Source organism: Perognathus longimembris, chromosome 14 (assembly GCF_023159225.1).
Source record: "Perognathus longimembris pacificus isolate PPM17 chromosome 14, ASM2315922v1, whole genome shotgun sequence".
In the NCBI taxonomy this organism is placed as follows: domain Eukaryota; kingdom Metazoa; phylum Chordata; class Mammalia; order Rodentia; family Heteromyidae; genus Perognathus; species Perognathus longimembris.
Window position 1 is genome coordinate 35,934,843 of NC_063174.1, and position 14,995 is coordinate 35,949,837.

Genomic DNA, 14,995 nt, shown 5'->3' on the forward strand with positions numbered 1-14,995 from the left:
AGGAATAGGTATGGCCAAAACAGCACAAATAACTCGGGAAGCCAAGGAACTAGCCAGATAACACTTTATTGTGGTTTGTTAGTAGCAGATCATTCAACACCTCAACATGTACAACTGTTTTTGTGTAACTGTTGCTTTAACAGAAGCAGCGGTGCGACACAGGCATTTAGCCTCATCTTATGTCTGTCTGGTCAATGGTTGCCTATTGTAGAGTTCAACTAGTTAGTGGAAAAGGAAAATCTGGTCTTAGAATCTCAAACTAGGGGCTACAGGATATGCAGCCCATATGTATAAAGTGCTTATGCTCAGTGCAAAATAGGGCAGACTCAGAAGGGCAAGCAGAGGCCAGGTGAAGACATTTCCTGGGTGTCAGATGCATTCTATGACACAAGGAAGGGAAAAAAAGCCATGTGTTAATCCCCTAAGGGATTTTTAGAAGTTTCCATATACTCTTTCTCTTCTCTAGCAAGATCAAAATTGAATCCAACAGATGTTCACAGATGTTTAGTTTTTTAAATTTTATTTTGCTATTGAAATTTTTGGTTCAGATGGAAATCCACAGGGTTTCTAAGCACCAGAGACACTGGCTACAGCTTCCAGCTCCCGTTTGTCTCAGCATCACAGGTGAGATAACAGACTGAGCTCTGGCTAGTGGGAGACTCAGGGTTTCAGAGCTTTCCTTTAGACCTCCCATTTGCAAATCCAAGTCAAAGACTTTGACAGGCCCTTTCTCAAACATTACCATGTCACATGGGAAGACAAGCCAATGAACATTCTATAAGTATTTCACCTAGTTTCCCATCATCTAGACATGATCTGTTCATTGTACCCTCCTCTGGTTCCTATCTAGACTCTTGGCCATAGGCCCAATTCTGAAATGAATCCCTGGTTCCCTCTGTGAAGACAGAAAAGCAGCACACGCTGTCTCAATGACTCAGGTGTTTGCATATCCACCCTGTGGTCTCAAAGAGACTGAAGAGAAGTGGGGGTGGGGGGGAAATGAGGAAGTGGCTTCTTAATCAATTCTAGAGGCACAAACAGGACTAGAACTCAGATTCACAATGTCTAGCCATTCAGTCACAGGACCTCAACTACTATATATGGCCCCAGACTCTAAAGAGGAAGCCATGTTCCTTTACCCATCAGCTTTGCAGCAGGGATATTTACAAGAGCCATCTCTGTGCTTGTGTCCTTACTTGGACAGGTCTGCCTGTCCTTCCCTTCAGGATGAATGCAATGGCACATACTCTTTTCATGCGTTGACATGGCAGATTTCATCATCTCTACTGCAGCCAGAGCTTTCTGGTGCAGGCGTCAGAAAAGCCCCGTCTTCAGGCTTCCTTCCAAAGACTCACGTCATCGCCTTGTGCTTGTGGGAGGAGTCATGTGTAAAGCCATTTCATTCCACAGGTTGAAAAGTCCCCTATGAATTTTGGGAAGGGAATAGCTATCCTTTTGGTGCTGCTTTATAACCTTCTGTTAAACCTGTCTAGTTAAGAAGAGCTACCAATGTCACATGGAGAAGGGACTGTGTACAAACAGGAGAACCCGGGTTAAGACCCAAAACGCAGGGAAGGTTTTCAGACTGGCAAAAGTCTAAAGTAAAGTGCCTCTTTTCAAGGAAGGAGAGTCTCCTTTGTTTAGAAAATGTTTGGGTGTAAACACGAGTGCACAGCAGCATGCACGCACACACACTCACTCACTCACTCTGAGGTAGAAAGAACTGGCTATCTTCGGACAAACACAGAGATTCCACAAGTCTACGGAAACATGGCACTTGTGTGAAAGGTCCTATTCTTGCCTAGGTAGGAAAGAAGGGGGCCAATCCAGCTCTTTTCCATCTGGGGCAGAGCCAGAGAAGTCCTTTTCCACAGGAGAAAATAGGCTGTAGGGCATTGCTCCTGTTGCCACAGTTCTCAGGCTATGTTTTCTTGGCCCTGCTACCCAGGGTCACTTCCTGGAGCCTGAGCCATGGCTACCACGGGAGAGGCTTGTCAGAAGCCACTGGGCACAGATGTCTTGTACTACTGCATCCCCGCTGCTCTTGGCAGCCTGCTGCACCTGTTGGACCAGGGTGGTGGCCCGTGAGTGTTCTTGCTTCACAGCAATCAGATACGCCGAACGCAGTTTGCAACAAGTAAGGTAGGCCTGAACCTGGTGTTGGAGAGACAATGAAAAGGAATCTATCACAGATGAGTCACCAAGCAATATGCAGAGCTGAGTCAGATGATGCAAGCAGACTGCACTTCTCACCAATCAGTATTGGGATACCTTCCCACTACAATGGGCTCACAGATTCCATTTCTCATTCATTCATTTGGTCAGTCATGGGTCATAGGGCTCAGGGCTGTCTCTAAGCTGCTTTGGTAGCTCTACCACTTGAGTCACAGTGGCATGTCCAGCCTTTTCTGAGTAGTTTATTGGAGTCTCATGGACTTTCCTGCCTGGGCTGGCTTCAAACTGCGATCCTCAGATCTTAGCTTCTTGAGCTGCTAGGATTACAGGTGTGAGCCACTGCCACCAGTGCCTGGCTTTCTATGTTTGTTTTTAACTTGGTGAATGAAAAAAATCTTTAAACAGGGGCTGGGGATATAGCCTAGTGGCAAGAGTGCCTGCCTCGGATACACGAGGCCCTAGGTTCGATTCCCCAGCACCACATATACAGAAAACGGCCAGAAGCGGCGCTGTGGCTCAAGTGGCAGAGTGCTAGCCTTGAGCGGGAAGAAGCCAGGGACAGTGCTCAGGCCCTGAGTCCAAGGCCCAGGACTGGCCAAAAAAAAATAAAAAATCTTTAAACAGGAAATTTGGGAAGAAAAATGGATGTACACAACTAGAAAAGATTTAATTAAGGTCTAACTTCAGCTATATGTGGTGGTATACAAATGTAATTACAGCACTCAGGAAGCTGAGGCAGGAAGATCATGAGTTTGAGGCAAGCCCATGCTACATGAACTCCTGTTTCATAAAACCAAAACAACTCTCCCTCCTTCCATTCCCCCCTCTTCTCCAAAAGAAAACGTCTAGCCTCAATCTATTCTCTTTTTTGTTTTACTTATTTTTTAACTGTGGCTCTCTGTCCCATGAGTTCCCAGCTTAGTAAGGGGATAAAAATTCCTTCTGTCTCTGACCAGGGTCTCACCAGTACCTCCCTTGTTAGCTTGCATGCTCAGTGAGAGAGCAGTAAGGTCTCCATAAGCCACCATAAAACTCCCACTGCAACTCCTAGTAGTTGCATGTGTAATACTTTTGTTTTTGTTACTAACATCTCTTTCCTTAGCTCAATTTCATATTATTTTCTATTTACTAGAAGCTGTCTGGCATGTCCTCAACTCACTAAATCAGGTCATGCTGTTTGTATGTATGTGCTGTCTCCCTAGGTTGCAACCGGGTGGGGGTGGGGTAGGGAGGTGAACCTTCACCTGGGTTGCCAGCTCTAGTTAAGCCTAGATATATATGAAATATCACAAATTGGAAGGCAAAATTCCTACTAAGAGAAGAAGGGCATTTTTCCAGAGAGTTTGGAATAGGATTTTGGCAAGATCATGTGGCTTGAGATCACGTCAGTTCATTAGAACAGTTGCTAAGAAAAAAACATACTTGAAAAGTATTAATAATTGCCTAGATTGCAGAGCATGTCTTTCACAGGGACAAAGCCACTGCCCTGTTGGGGGTGGCTCAGTGAAGGCTTAGGAAAGAACCCTGTGTGGGACTCAGGGAATCTAGGTATCTTTCTTGGCTGTTGTGTTCTCAGTCTGATTCTAGAAAAGTCTTTCTCCATATCAGAATATTGGAACTGTATCCTTTCCAAGGATCTCATTAGGATATTGTAGAAATAATGAGGAAATAGTTACAACAGGAGGTTTCTTAACATCTTCTGTCCTGGGATTAGCAATAATGCCCCCGGGAGAGCTCTTTAAAAGATGCTGTTTGCCTAATGTAAATTTTCATCACCAGGGATTCAGTTGCCCTAACATTCCTCTGCTGATGGCCAGGGCAGCTCTGTCTGGCTTGCAGATGGCAGGAGGATCATGGTTAGCCACAAGTGGGGTAGTTGGGAATAGTTCAATATGGCTGGCAATCCTCACAGAAGCAATATGAAGCAATGTCGACCCATTTCCAAAACAGGGAAGGTAAGAGTTCACTAGCACCAGGGTGGAAGCCTAGCTTGGTGAATAAGAAAAACAGTGGATAGGTTGACTGAGGCTTTTTCTTATTGTCACCATTTCTCTCTACAATAAAGAAATAATTGATCACCTCATTTACTTAATCATCTTAAAGAAAGATGGAGGCACTTTGTAGAGCTCTCTGAGGAGAGACCGTAAATATTCACCTGTTCCCTATTTATTTCTTCCTTGCCAAACCACTATCCAAGTCCCAATTCCACCTCTGGATAACACACAAACCAGGATAGAATACTACACAGAGTTGTTGTGGGAACAAGGAAAGTAACAGGGGCTGCTTATTAGCATTGCCTCACCTTATTGTCATCATTATGTATTGCCTGGATCAGGCCCTCCAGCTCCTGTGCAGAATGGAGACAAAGCAGTGTGAGTAGAAGGCTCTCTACCTGGGAGCCAGACAGGGCCCAGTCCAGTCTGTGCTCCAGGGTGGGGGTACCTGCCTGATTCTTCTTTTTAAAACTCAATGCCTATTAGAATAGCAATAAAGGAAAACTAATGCTAACAACAAGTGTGGCAATTTCAGGAGAAAGAAAATCTCTTAAGAAGCCAGTCCTTACCCTTCACAGACAGATGTGCCTGTTTAGCTCACAAAGAAACTATGTGCCTGCCATAGCTTCATAGCTATGTGCCTATTTAGCTTCACCAAAGAAGCTATGTGCCTGCCATTTGTAGGCAACACACTTCAAAGACCATAGGCTGGTCTATCCTGATCTCCTGTAGAATCACAGAGAGCAGCTGAACTATGCCAGCCCACAGAGCTTTTCATGGGCATACAATACGCCTTCTGGGGATAGAGGTCATGAAGGGAAGCAGGGAAGACCACTGTTGCAGAGGGTCAGAAAGAGAAAGGGAACTTGTAGCTAGCATTTCAGGTATATTATGGGGAACAGAGAAATAAAGAAGATGAGGAAAAGACCGTGAAGTAGATGGAGGACCCAGAGAGAGAGGTAAGGGAGCGGGTGCACCTGGGGTGGGATTCTCCTGAAGGCTTCCACGCAGTTGAGGAGGATAGTGTCCCCGTCGCTTTTGGCCGCCATGCCCGACTCACTGACACATTTGAGCAGTTGTCGGATCTCGCTGTATTTCTCCCTTTCCACCAGCTGCCGGGCAGCTCTGCAGTAGGTTGCAGCAGCATCCAGCTGGAAGTCCTGGAACAGAATACGGGCCAATGGCCTTCGGATGGCAGGGGACAACAGCAGGAAGGGAGGAGACATGCTTAAGGCAGATAAGCCATGTGGTCTATAGTAATTACAGGAAGTATAAATATAAATACAAACAGACCAAAAAACAAACAGCAAGTTCTACGTTAGAGCCAGGCAGATATTTAGTATGAATCCATAAAAATTGTAATCTTAATATCTGAAATGGTACATCTTGCTGTGCACTGGTGGCTCACATCCATAATCCTTATTACTCAGAAGGCTGAGCTCTGTGGATCATGGTTCAAAGCCAGCAAAAAAAGTCCAGGAGAATCCTGGCAGGAAAGTCCCTGAGACTCTTATCTCCATTTCAACACCAATAAGATAGAAGCTGAAGTGTGGCTCAAGTAGTAGAGTGCCAGTGTTGAGTGAAAAAGCTCTGAGTTCAAGGTCCACTATTGGCACAAATAAAGTAAAATAATGAAGTGGTACTTTCTGAAAATGTTCTAATCTAATTCCCAAGACCATTTTGTCCTGTCTCCTGAGTTACCTTTCCCTGGAAAATGGCATAGGAAGTTGGTGTTTATCGAACACCTGGCCCCTGGCTAAGAGCTGCCTTAGTGTTCAGAAAAAGACTGATTTGCTGAAAACTGCCAGAGAAATGCCTTAAGCTTGGTCTAGGTTAGCCATTAGGCCATGGGCCTGGGGGATCTTCTCCCAAGTGCTCTCTCCAGCCACCCTCCTCTGTGAGGGCAGGTGGAGGTTCTACAGGACAAGCTATAGGAACTGTTTCAGATTAGGGTTTCAGGTACTTGATAGCCCTTGAATGGTTATTGGCTTTTGGTAAAGTGATCTAGAGTCTTGCATTTAACCCAGTTCACTAGTTGCCACCTCCCTAATTTTGTCCCTATAGTACATATATATCTGCCTTCAGATAAAAAAATAATAATTTTTTTTGCTTTTTTTTTTTTTTTTTGCCAGTCCTGGGGCTTGAACTCAGGGCCTGAGCACTGTCCCTGGCTTCTTTTTGCTCAAGGCTAGCACTTTATCTACCACTTGAGCTAACAAGTGCCACTTCTGGCTTTTTCTATATATGTGGTGCTGAGGAATTGAACCCAGGGCTTCATGTATACGAGGCAAGTACTCTACCACTAGGCCATATTCCCAGACCCTCAGATAAAATTTCTTAAAGAATAATACCTCACAGAAATGTGAGAAATGTGCTGATTGCCGTTAGCATAATTTTGACTAATCCAAGTCATACCTGCAGAACACGGAATGCAATCCCAAAACCATCTTCCACATTTTTCCCTCCTAGCATGATCTGAAAGGAGAGAAACATGTATTTTAAGAAATATTAATTCCTAGAGTAGCTCCTTAATCAAGAATGAGAACCCTCTCCTTCATTCAATTTTTAAACAAATAATTATTGAGACTCTGCTAAGTGTCAAACACTAGGGACACAGAATGAGGAAAATGGACTTAGCTCCCAGCCATCTGTGGCTCCTGACCCAGTGGGAGGGGAGCCATCAAACAGCAGAAGCGAGGCCCAGATGATTAAAACTATGATGAGCCTTCTGAAGGATGGGAGCAGTCTGCTGGACATGAAACACTGTACCTTGCAGGCAACTTCCATTTTCATGTGGTTATTTCCAAACAGTGTTGGCAGAGGCAGAGTGGTGATTTGTGAGGTGCCAGCAGTTTCACACCGGTGTAAGAACCTGGTCACTTCCATCTGCAGCTGAAGTGTATTCATGTGCCTAGGGGGAAAGGATATGTGGAGTCCAGCCTCTTGAGAGGCTTCAGAGGGGTGAACTGTGTGGGGATGGGGGACTGAGCACTTGTAGGATGAGGGTGACAGAAAAAGCCAAGGAAACAATGTGAAGGGAAAAAGAAATCCAAAATGCCCTCTGAGCAGTTATGACCAAATGAAACTGGGTTATTGAGTACCATGCACAGTAGTTCAAGGGTACAGTGGAAACACAAAGGCCAGGCATGGGATCAGTAAGTATTTACTGAGAACCAATATTTCAGGGGCAATACCAGAAGTTAAGGAAGGCAGAGGTCATGCCCTCATTGAATCTATAAAGGAGAGGAGAAAGAAAGAGCAACACAGAAAATATCCAGTGATTAAGCCCATGAAAGCAACAGATGAGAAAGATGAATCATTTTCTATCTTTGGTGTTTTTTTTTTTTTTTGTGTGTGTGTCTTGGGGCTTGAACTCAGGGCCTGGGCTTTGTCTCTGAGCCTCTTTGTGCTCTGGGCTAAAGAACTCTTATCACTTGTGCCATAGGGCCACTTCCAGCCTTTTCAGTTTATGTGGTACTGAGGAATTGAACCCAGGGCTTTAGGAATGCTAGGTAGGCAAGCACTCCACCACTGAGCCACATTTCCAGCCCAAATCATTTTCTTTAGATGTTGCATTCTCAATGGCAGTATCAAGCAAGCTTGATTAGATTTTAAGCCTAAAGGAAAAAACGACTTGGAGACCGATGGTTAGCATAGAAGCAGACAGGAGGAGAGACAGAAGGAGACCTCAGCAGCGACAGGATCATGCAGGACCTTTGTTGCCCACTGTAAGGAGTGGTGAATTTGGTTTAGTTGTAGCATGTGATTTTAATCCTCCTTATCCCCTCTTGCCCTATAAGCTCCTCTAAATCACTTTCTGTGCTTATCCAGACTCTGTCCTCCAGGGACAAAGCTTTTTTGGGGGCCTGTTCCAGAGCTTGAACACTAGTCCTGAGTGCTATCACTGAGCTTTTGTGCTCAAGACTAGTGCTCTAGGGCTGGGAATATGGCCTAGTGGTAGAATGCTTGCCTTGTATACATGAAGTCCTGGTTGGATTCCTCAGCACCACATACAAAGGAAAAGATGGAAGTGGTGCTGTGGTTCAAGTGGTAGAGTGCTAGCCTTGAGCAAAACGAAGCCAGGGACAGTGCTCAGGCCCTGAGTTCAAGCCCCAGGACTGGCAAAAAGTAACAACAACAAAAAGACTAGTGCTCTACTACTTGAGCCACAGCTTTACCTGTGGCTTTTTTTTTGTTGTTGTTGTTGTTATTAATGAGAGAGTCTCACAAACCTTCCTGCCCACTGGCTTTGACATGAGATCCTCAGATCTCAACCTCCTGAGGAGTTAGGATGACAAGCATGAGCCACCAATACCTGGTGACAACGCTTTTCACTTATGTTTTTTTAAGCATTCAAGGGAGGGCAAGAGCAGCTTCATTACTGAGTCCCAGCCTTCTTCCTGCACTGACTAGGTTCTGAGCCTCAAGCTACCTACCTGGACACATCAGCTGCAGTCATCTTTTTCCGGAAGAAGGCGCTTTTCTTTCTTCCAGAGCCGCGGGATGTTTCTTGGAGGTAGATCTTCAGGTGGTCCTTGGCCTTAAGGAGCCATGAGAGCTTCTCTCCCAGCTCTGTGTAAGACTTGGCTTTGTGACTGAAGAACCGAATACAGGTCATGGCAGCCCGAACTTGATCCTAGAAGAGCAAAATGAATGACCAGATCTAAAGTGATGAGGGTGGGGTTGATGAGAATTTCGTTCTAATTCCCAAGGAGGAAGTAGATTTTCTTGTTCTGGTCTCTTCTGTGTCCCTATCTTTATCTCCTGTTCATTTCTTCTTCCTTGCTAAGGATGGCTACCCACATCCCATTGCCAGCTGAACTGCTAGTCTATCAGTAATTCAAAGGCCCAAGAAATTCTAAAGAAAACTGAGTGGCTGAGCTCCTGGGCCAGAATTATTCCACTACCAAAGTGATCTAAAAGTAGATAATTCTGGTTTTTACCTTTCACCATGGCTTTGTTCTTAGCCTGAATGATTTAATGTCTCCATGCTTTAGTACTAGCAAGCCTAAGATAGGTTGAGAGGAAACTATTCCTTCTTCCTCATGCATTTTTCTCTAAATATACTTACTATTTCATCATTTTTTATGAGTCTTGTATCTTTTTTGACCTTTACATTCTTTGAATTCAGCTAAATGCCATTATGGACAAGATTTAAGTTCACCTCTACATTGTAAGTGAAATCCTCATGCTGAACAATAGTAGAGAGCAAGATGGATCTAGGGCTCTAGAGCTAAATAGCAAAGCAAAGAGATGAAATGACAGTCCTGTTCCCTCCTCTTATACACCTTGTCCTGCATGGCGGGGCATTAGACACATGGGTAGAAGGGAGGATAGGGCTATTACCTTCATGAACTGCTGTAGCTCATACAGAATGTGGTAATAGTTCTTCTTCTGTAGATGCTGGCAGGCAGCAATCAAGTATGCTCCCCAGCTCTCCAAGGTTGGATCGATGGATTCTAGCAAGTTTTCTAAAGTGTGTAGCTTTCCACTTTTATAGCTTGGCTGGAAAATTCCTTCTATAAAGACTTCTGGAGGACTGTCCTAAAGCAGGGCAAGGTGAGAGGTCAGGAGTCTGGAGTTTGTTCCTGGCTCAGTCTGGCATCCACTCTGTATTTCCTTTTATTCATGACCCTGCTACGGTGTATTCTCCTAGGCCTGGTGCTAGCCAGGATGGTACTCTACCACTTGAGTCACATCCCAGCACTTTTTGCTTTCCATTATTTTAAAAATAGGTTCTCTCTCTCTCTGGCCTGGACTACAATCCTTCTGTTTATGCTTTCTGCATAGCTGACAGATATATACCACCACACCCAGCTTTTTAGTGGTTGAAATGGGTTCTCATGAACTTTTTGCACGTGTTGGTTTCAAAACCATGATCCTTCAATCTACCCCTCCCAAGTAGCTAGAATTTCAGGATTATAGCCTCTTGGCTTCTTTTCCCCGAAACTTCAACATCAAATTCATTATCAAGTCCTATTGCCTCTACTATAAAAATATACACAGAAGTGGTGAGAATATCTACAGTGAGCAGGGGTTAAGGCTCCTTTCTGATTTCTATTTCTTCCTAATCAAGAAATCCAGGCCCAACTTAAGTGTTTTAGTTTAGACTTTAAGCAAGGGGATCAGTTTCAAGGAGAATTCCTTCTCCTTTGACAGCTCTCTTCTGAGAACTCCTTAGCAGGGTAGTTTAAGAATATTCCTATTATCCATTCATCTACCCATTCATTCATCCATAACTAGTACTAAGCCATTGCCTGAATGCACACAGAGGTAAAATGTAGGCCTTCTTGGTGAGGATAGGAAGACTCACTTATAAACAAACAGTACCAATCAGGTGAAATAAATGCAGTAAAACAGGCACATAGGTGGTATACAGGGAGGGGTAATTAGGGCTGCTTGTGTGTTCTGTGAGTACTTAACAGGGAGGCTCTGAAAGGATAAATAGGAGATTTCAAAAAAAAACAAACAAACTAGGAAGGTCAGGGCAGTAGGTAGAAGGAACAGAGCATGAAGATTGGCAGAGATAAGTCACTACATGGAATGATCAGTAAAATTTAAGTAATTTAATAAGTCTGGAATGAGGTATAGATAGAATTTGTGGTGAAAGTAAAGTAGAAAATTTGGGGGGCTGATGTGTGTGTGTGTGTATAGGTCCTATAGCAGGCTAATTTATTTGGATTTCATATTGGGTAACCATTGGAGTATTTTAGGGAGGAGAATAATGTGAGTGTATTTAGATATTAGGAAGCCTATTCTGCAGACAGAATAAGCACACATAAGGTAGGCAGGGAAAACACTAAAAACAGAATTGTTTCCAAAGATTCTAAACCCTAGGCACTCAGGTCATTTCCACGATATGTGCTTGAGATACCTGCTTGAGAACAAAACAAAGTTATTTCAGGCCAAGGGTTACTGATTACAGGGCATAAAAAGAAGACTTTCTTCCTAGTTCTGACAGCCACAAAGCAGGGGCATGCTGCTGTCAGCTTCTACCAAGATAAGGAGTTAAGCAGCTTAACTCTCTGACTACAGCTGTCTAAAGGAACAGGAGGGGATGAGTCCCATTCTCAATTTCTGCTTGGGAGAAGCATTTTTACCTCTAAACTCATTGGAAATAGATGAAAAAAGTCAGCAGTTAAATTCCAAATCACATGTTTTCTACATGGTTCTTTAGGACTTCAGCTAAGACACAAGTGTAGCCAAGCAATGGCCAAACATTGTTTTTATTACTGTCCTATAGGGATCTGCTTACCACCATGCTATAAACTGTCGATTTCACTTGCAGCCATCCGATGAAGATATGTCTACCTATAAACTCACTAACCATTGTTCAAATTTAAGGTACATGGATAACATTAATATTTACTTTGAGCTCCTTTAGTTTTTGTATGAAATTTGGTATTACTTAATTTCTCAGGAAGGTATTAGTGAATGTTCAGATGAAAAGAAATGCTGAAGGGCCATGGTGAAATGGAGTTCTCCTAATTGCTTATCAGAGGTTCCAATGAAGCAATGTACTTCAGTGGTGCCCCAGTCTCTGTGGGAGGAGGCTAGGGGAAGAAGAGCCAAGCAAAAAGAGCACCCTTCCTTTTATCAAGTGCACAGCACCTGTGCCATGGCCCTCAAGGTAACAACTGTGAGTGGACACCATTCCAGGGCAAAGTGGGAGCCCAGTGGAAACAGGCTCAGCCCTTTGGAAGAAGGGATGAACTTTGTCACTGCTAGCCAGGAGGGTGACCTGAGATCTAAGTTAAGACTTGTTACACACTCATCAGACAATAATGAAAAACAAATCTTCCACTTTGAGCTGACTCTGCTGGAGCTGTTGTCACGCCCTGACTTTGCGTTAAGCCGAAGGGAGGGTCCAAGGAGAGGAGACGCTGCTCCATGTCTCACCTTGTTGAGGAGGTGCAATAGGGCTTCCCGCAGGCAGCTGTGCCTCATGTAGAAGCTGACGATGGCCAGGTTGGTGCTATAGTTATGCAGGTAGAAGAGGCATTCTTGGTAGTAGGTGTTGTTCATGGTTTTCCCTTCAGGAATCACTTCTAGGGAGAGGCTCTGGGTTCGAAGGGTCACTTCAAGTTCCCTTAAGGTGGCCAAGTAATCATCATCTTGCTGATAGGAAAGGAGAGAGTACAAAAGGAAAAAAAAAAAAAAGAGAATCCAACAAGTTTCAGCCACATTGATGTAAGCCTCTAAGCCAAGACTGCCGCCATCAGTGAAGTGAAGCCAGTCCCCAAGCCCTCACGTTCCCTAGCATTCCTCCCAGAGCCAGGCACTCTGCTGCTTTGCTCTTACCAGGGAAATAAGAGGTCTTGCTGTGGATTCCAGGTATTCAACCACATCCTGGACTAGCCTGGAGCCATGACTTAGGTGGTTGAGGTCAAAAGGGGGCTTGAGACAGCGGCTGAACTTTTCTCGTGCAGCAGTGAGGTTCCCAGCTTTGAGGCAGGCCATGCCCCAAGCATGCCAAGCCCCAGCAGAATCAAGCCCAGTCTTTGTGGAAACCTGGAGGAAAAATTGTTTCTTTTGGTGAGAGATGCCTGTGTCTAGGCTTGAGAGTCTCCCCAAGATCTAAATCTTGCCCTTTGTAGTCAACCATCTCCTTGCCACCCTACCCAATGTTACTCCCACATCGGCACACTGGTCATACCCTGGATATTTCCCCCCTGGTTAGAATAATCTAGAGATGGTAAGACCTGTTCTCAAGGCCAAGGAAAGGCCATTCATTACTGTGGGGTAGGACAGAAGCGTGGTCTCGCCTCACCTCAATGCCCAGTTGATAGTATTCAGCTTCCAGAAGCTGGTTTCGTAGCCTGGTTACAGCAGCCGGCTGTAAGATCTGACCTAGAGATGGCACGTGGCGATAGGCAGCAGCGACTAAAATATTCAGTACATCCACCTTGCTGATGTAACTACAGGGAGGAAAAGGGCACAGCGGTGACATTGCATAGAGTCTTACTAAGAACCGTTGTTGAGGGAAGGTGTTCTAGTTCCTTTTCAATGTGAAATGTGATCATGAGAACTGTGGGTACCAAAGACACTCAGTGAGGCTCTGGAGTCACTGTGAACTCCAACTCCATTGTGTAGTAGCTTTGCAGTTTAGGGCAACTTGGTTTACTTTTCATCTCCTTCAACTTATTAATCTATAAAGTTGATATAATAGGAAGTTAAAAAATAAAATGAAATGTCACACATAAAAAGAGCTTAGGATAGTGTCTAAAACTTCTCCAAGCACTCATGAATGTTAACTATGAATGACTGGTGCAGAGATGCTCAGGTTTCTATGAGACAGGACCTTTATGAAAGTTTGGGGCACACAGCTGTTTAGGTTTTGGTCCTGCTTGCTTGGGAAACAGATTCAGCACTGATGACCTGTACTCCCAGCCAGTACAGAAGTCACATCACTACTGTTTCCTGGAAGTGATGCCAGACATGTGGGCTCTTGCATGTAGCATCCTCTCCTGAGGCAAGGGATGGGCCTTCCTTACAGATCACTAGGATTACCTGCTGTGACCTTACTCCTGACACTTGAGGATTTTACAGAAACTTTATGGGGACAAGAGAGCTCAGAGGGCTGGACCATTCTGTTTGACGCTGCTTCACTCAAATTCATACTTATGGTTCTTGAGTGCTGCTCATAATTATAGCAAAGATCCCTGTGGATCCTGACTTGTCGACTAACTTCCCTGGAAAGGGGTTTTGTACATTAGTGATGCTTAACTTAATTGGGAGGGAGTAAGGTAGTACGTAAAAATAAATTAAGAACTGTAATATATTTGGAAAAATTAAAAAAAAAACATTTAAAAGAGATGATATGTTACTTGCAAAATATGTATAATTTATTTATCTATCAGAGGTTAAAAACAGTATAAGAGTACTGAGTTGAAACCAGAACAAGAATATTATATAAACTAAGAGCTCTTAGCTGGTTTGCATGGCATTGTGCAGGAAATTAATCCAGTCCCATGGGTAAAGAGGCACAAAGTCAATGTGTCTCCATAATGAATGTTATCAGAATGGAGGGTAGGGGAAAAGGATGTGTGATTTGAAATCAGTGCTGGAAACTATCCAGCTAGCCCATGATTCCTTGGGGAAGGTGAGAATCTTGCTGAAATACGGATTTTGTTTTTGCTCCCCTCAGCTGAAAATGATTTTAAAGGACATGATGGTAAATTTACCACTCCCTATCAAAGTAGCCCCTCCTCTTCCCACTCTTCCCATTCCCTACTTTCTATTCAATACCATGGTTTTGAATTCAGGGCCTTGAGCTTGCTAGAAGGGTGCTCTACCACTTGAGATAGTGGAGCTGGGGCAAATACTCCGAGAAAGTGTCTAAAGGAGACAAAGAAAATTATGCTCTCCCTCCCAGATCTGGTTAGGACTGTTACTGGGAACACAAGGTGTGAGTAATGCTTGTGGGTGGAGAAGCAGAGAATTAAGGAGTTTTCATTGCCAAGTTAGTAGGTGGAGTCAAAGCAGGTTGTGCAGGAACCTAAGGGAAACTAGTCAAGTCTTTTCCATGGATACTTTGACTTCATGACTCACTGTGATTGTGACATAGCAAGATGTGTGTGTGTGCGCACGCGCGCGTGACACTGGGGATGGAACTCAGGACCTTCCCGAAGATGCTCTCACAGATCTACTATCCATAAATACCAGTCAAAACTGAGTTCTGTGCAAGGTTAATCAATAATCATTGGACATTCAGGGGAGGATACATTTCTTTTAAAAATCAGGAAGTTCCAGACAATAAAGGTACTTTCCTAAAATGATTTTAACTAGAAATTAACCAGGCGAAGTCTTCTCTTTCTGTCAGAGTA

General features: G+C 44.1%; 1 protein-coding gene across 3 annotated transcripts in view; it reads right to left on the reverse strand.

Moving 5' to 3' along the window:
- Nucleotides 1-735: 735 nt before the first annotated feature.
- The window catches only part of Zfyve26 (zinc finger FYVE-type containing 26), a 66,615-nt gene continuing 52,355 nt past the window's right edge, over nt 736-14,995 (reverse strand). For all 3 annotated transcript variants that reach the window (XM_048361872.1, XM_048361873.1, XM_048361871.1), the window contains 10 exons: nt 12,940-13,087; nt 12,471-12,680; nt 12,069-12,287; nt 9,516-9,713; nt 8,606-8,805; nt 6,939-7,080; nt 6,585-6,644; nt 5,147-5,329; nt 4,478-4,522; nt 736-2,154 (listed from right to left, as the gene is read on the reverse strand). In XM_048361872.1, the coding sequence (XP_048217829.1) occupies nt 1,951-2,154; nt 4,478-4,522; nt 5,147-5,329; nt 6,585-6,644; nt 6,939-7,080; nt 8,606-8,805; nt 9,516-9,713; nt 12,069-12,287; nt 12,471-12,680; nt 12,940-13,087 (1,609 nt within the window). In that variant the 3' untranslated portion in view covers nt 736-1,950. The remainder of the gene's footprint in view (nt 2,155-4,477; nt 4,523-5,146; nt 5,330-6,584; nt 6,645-6,938; nt 7,081-8,605; nt 8,806-9,515; nt 9,714-12,068; nt 12,288-12,470; nt 12,681-12,939; nt 13,088-14,995) is intronic.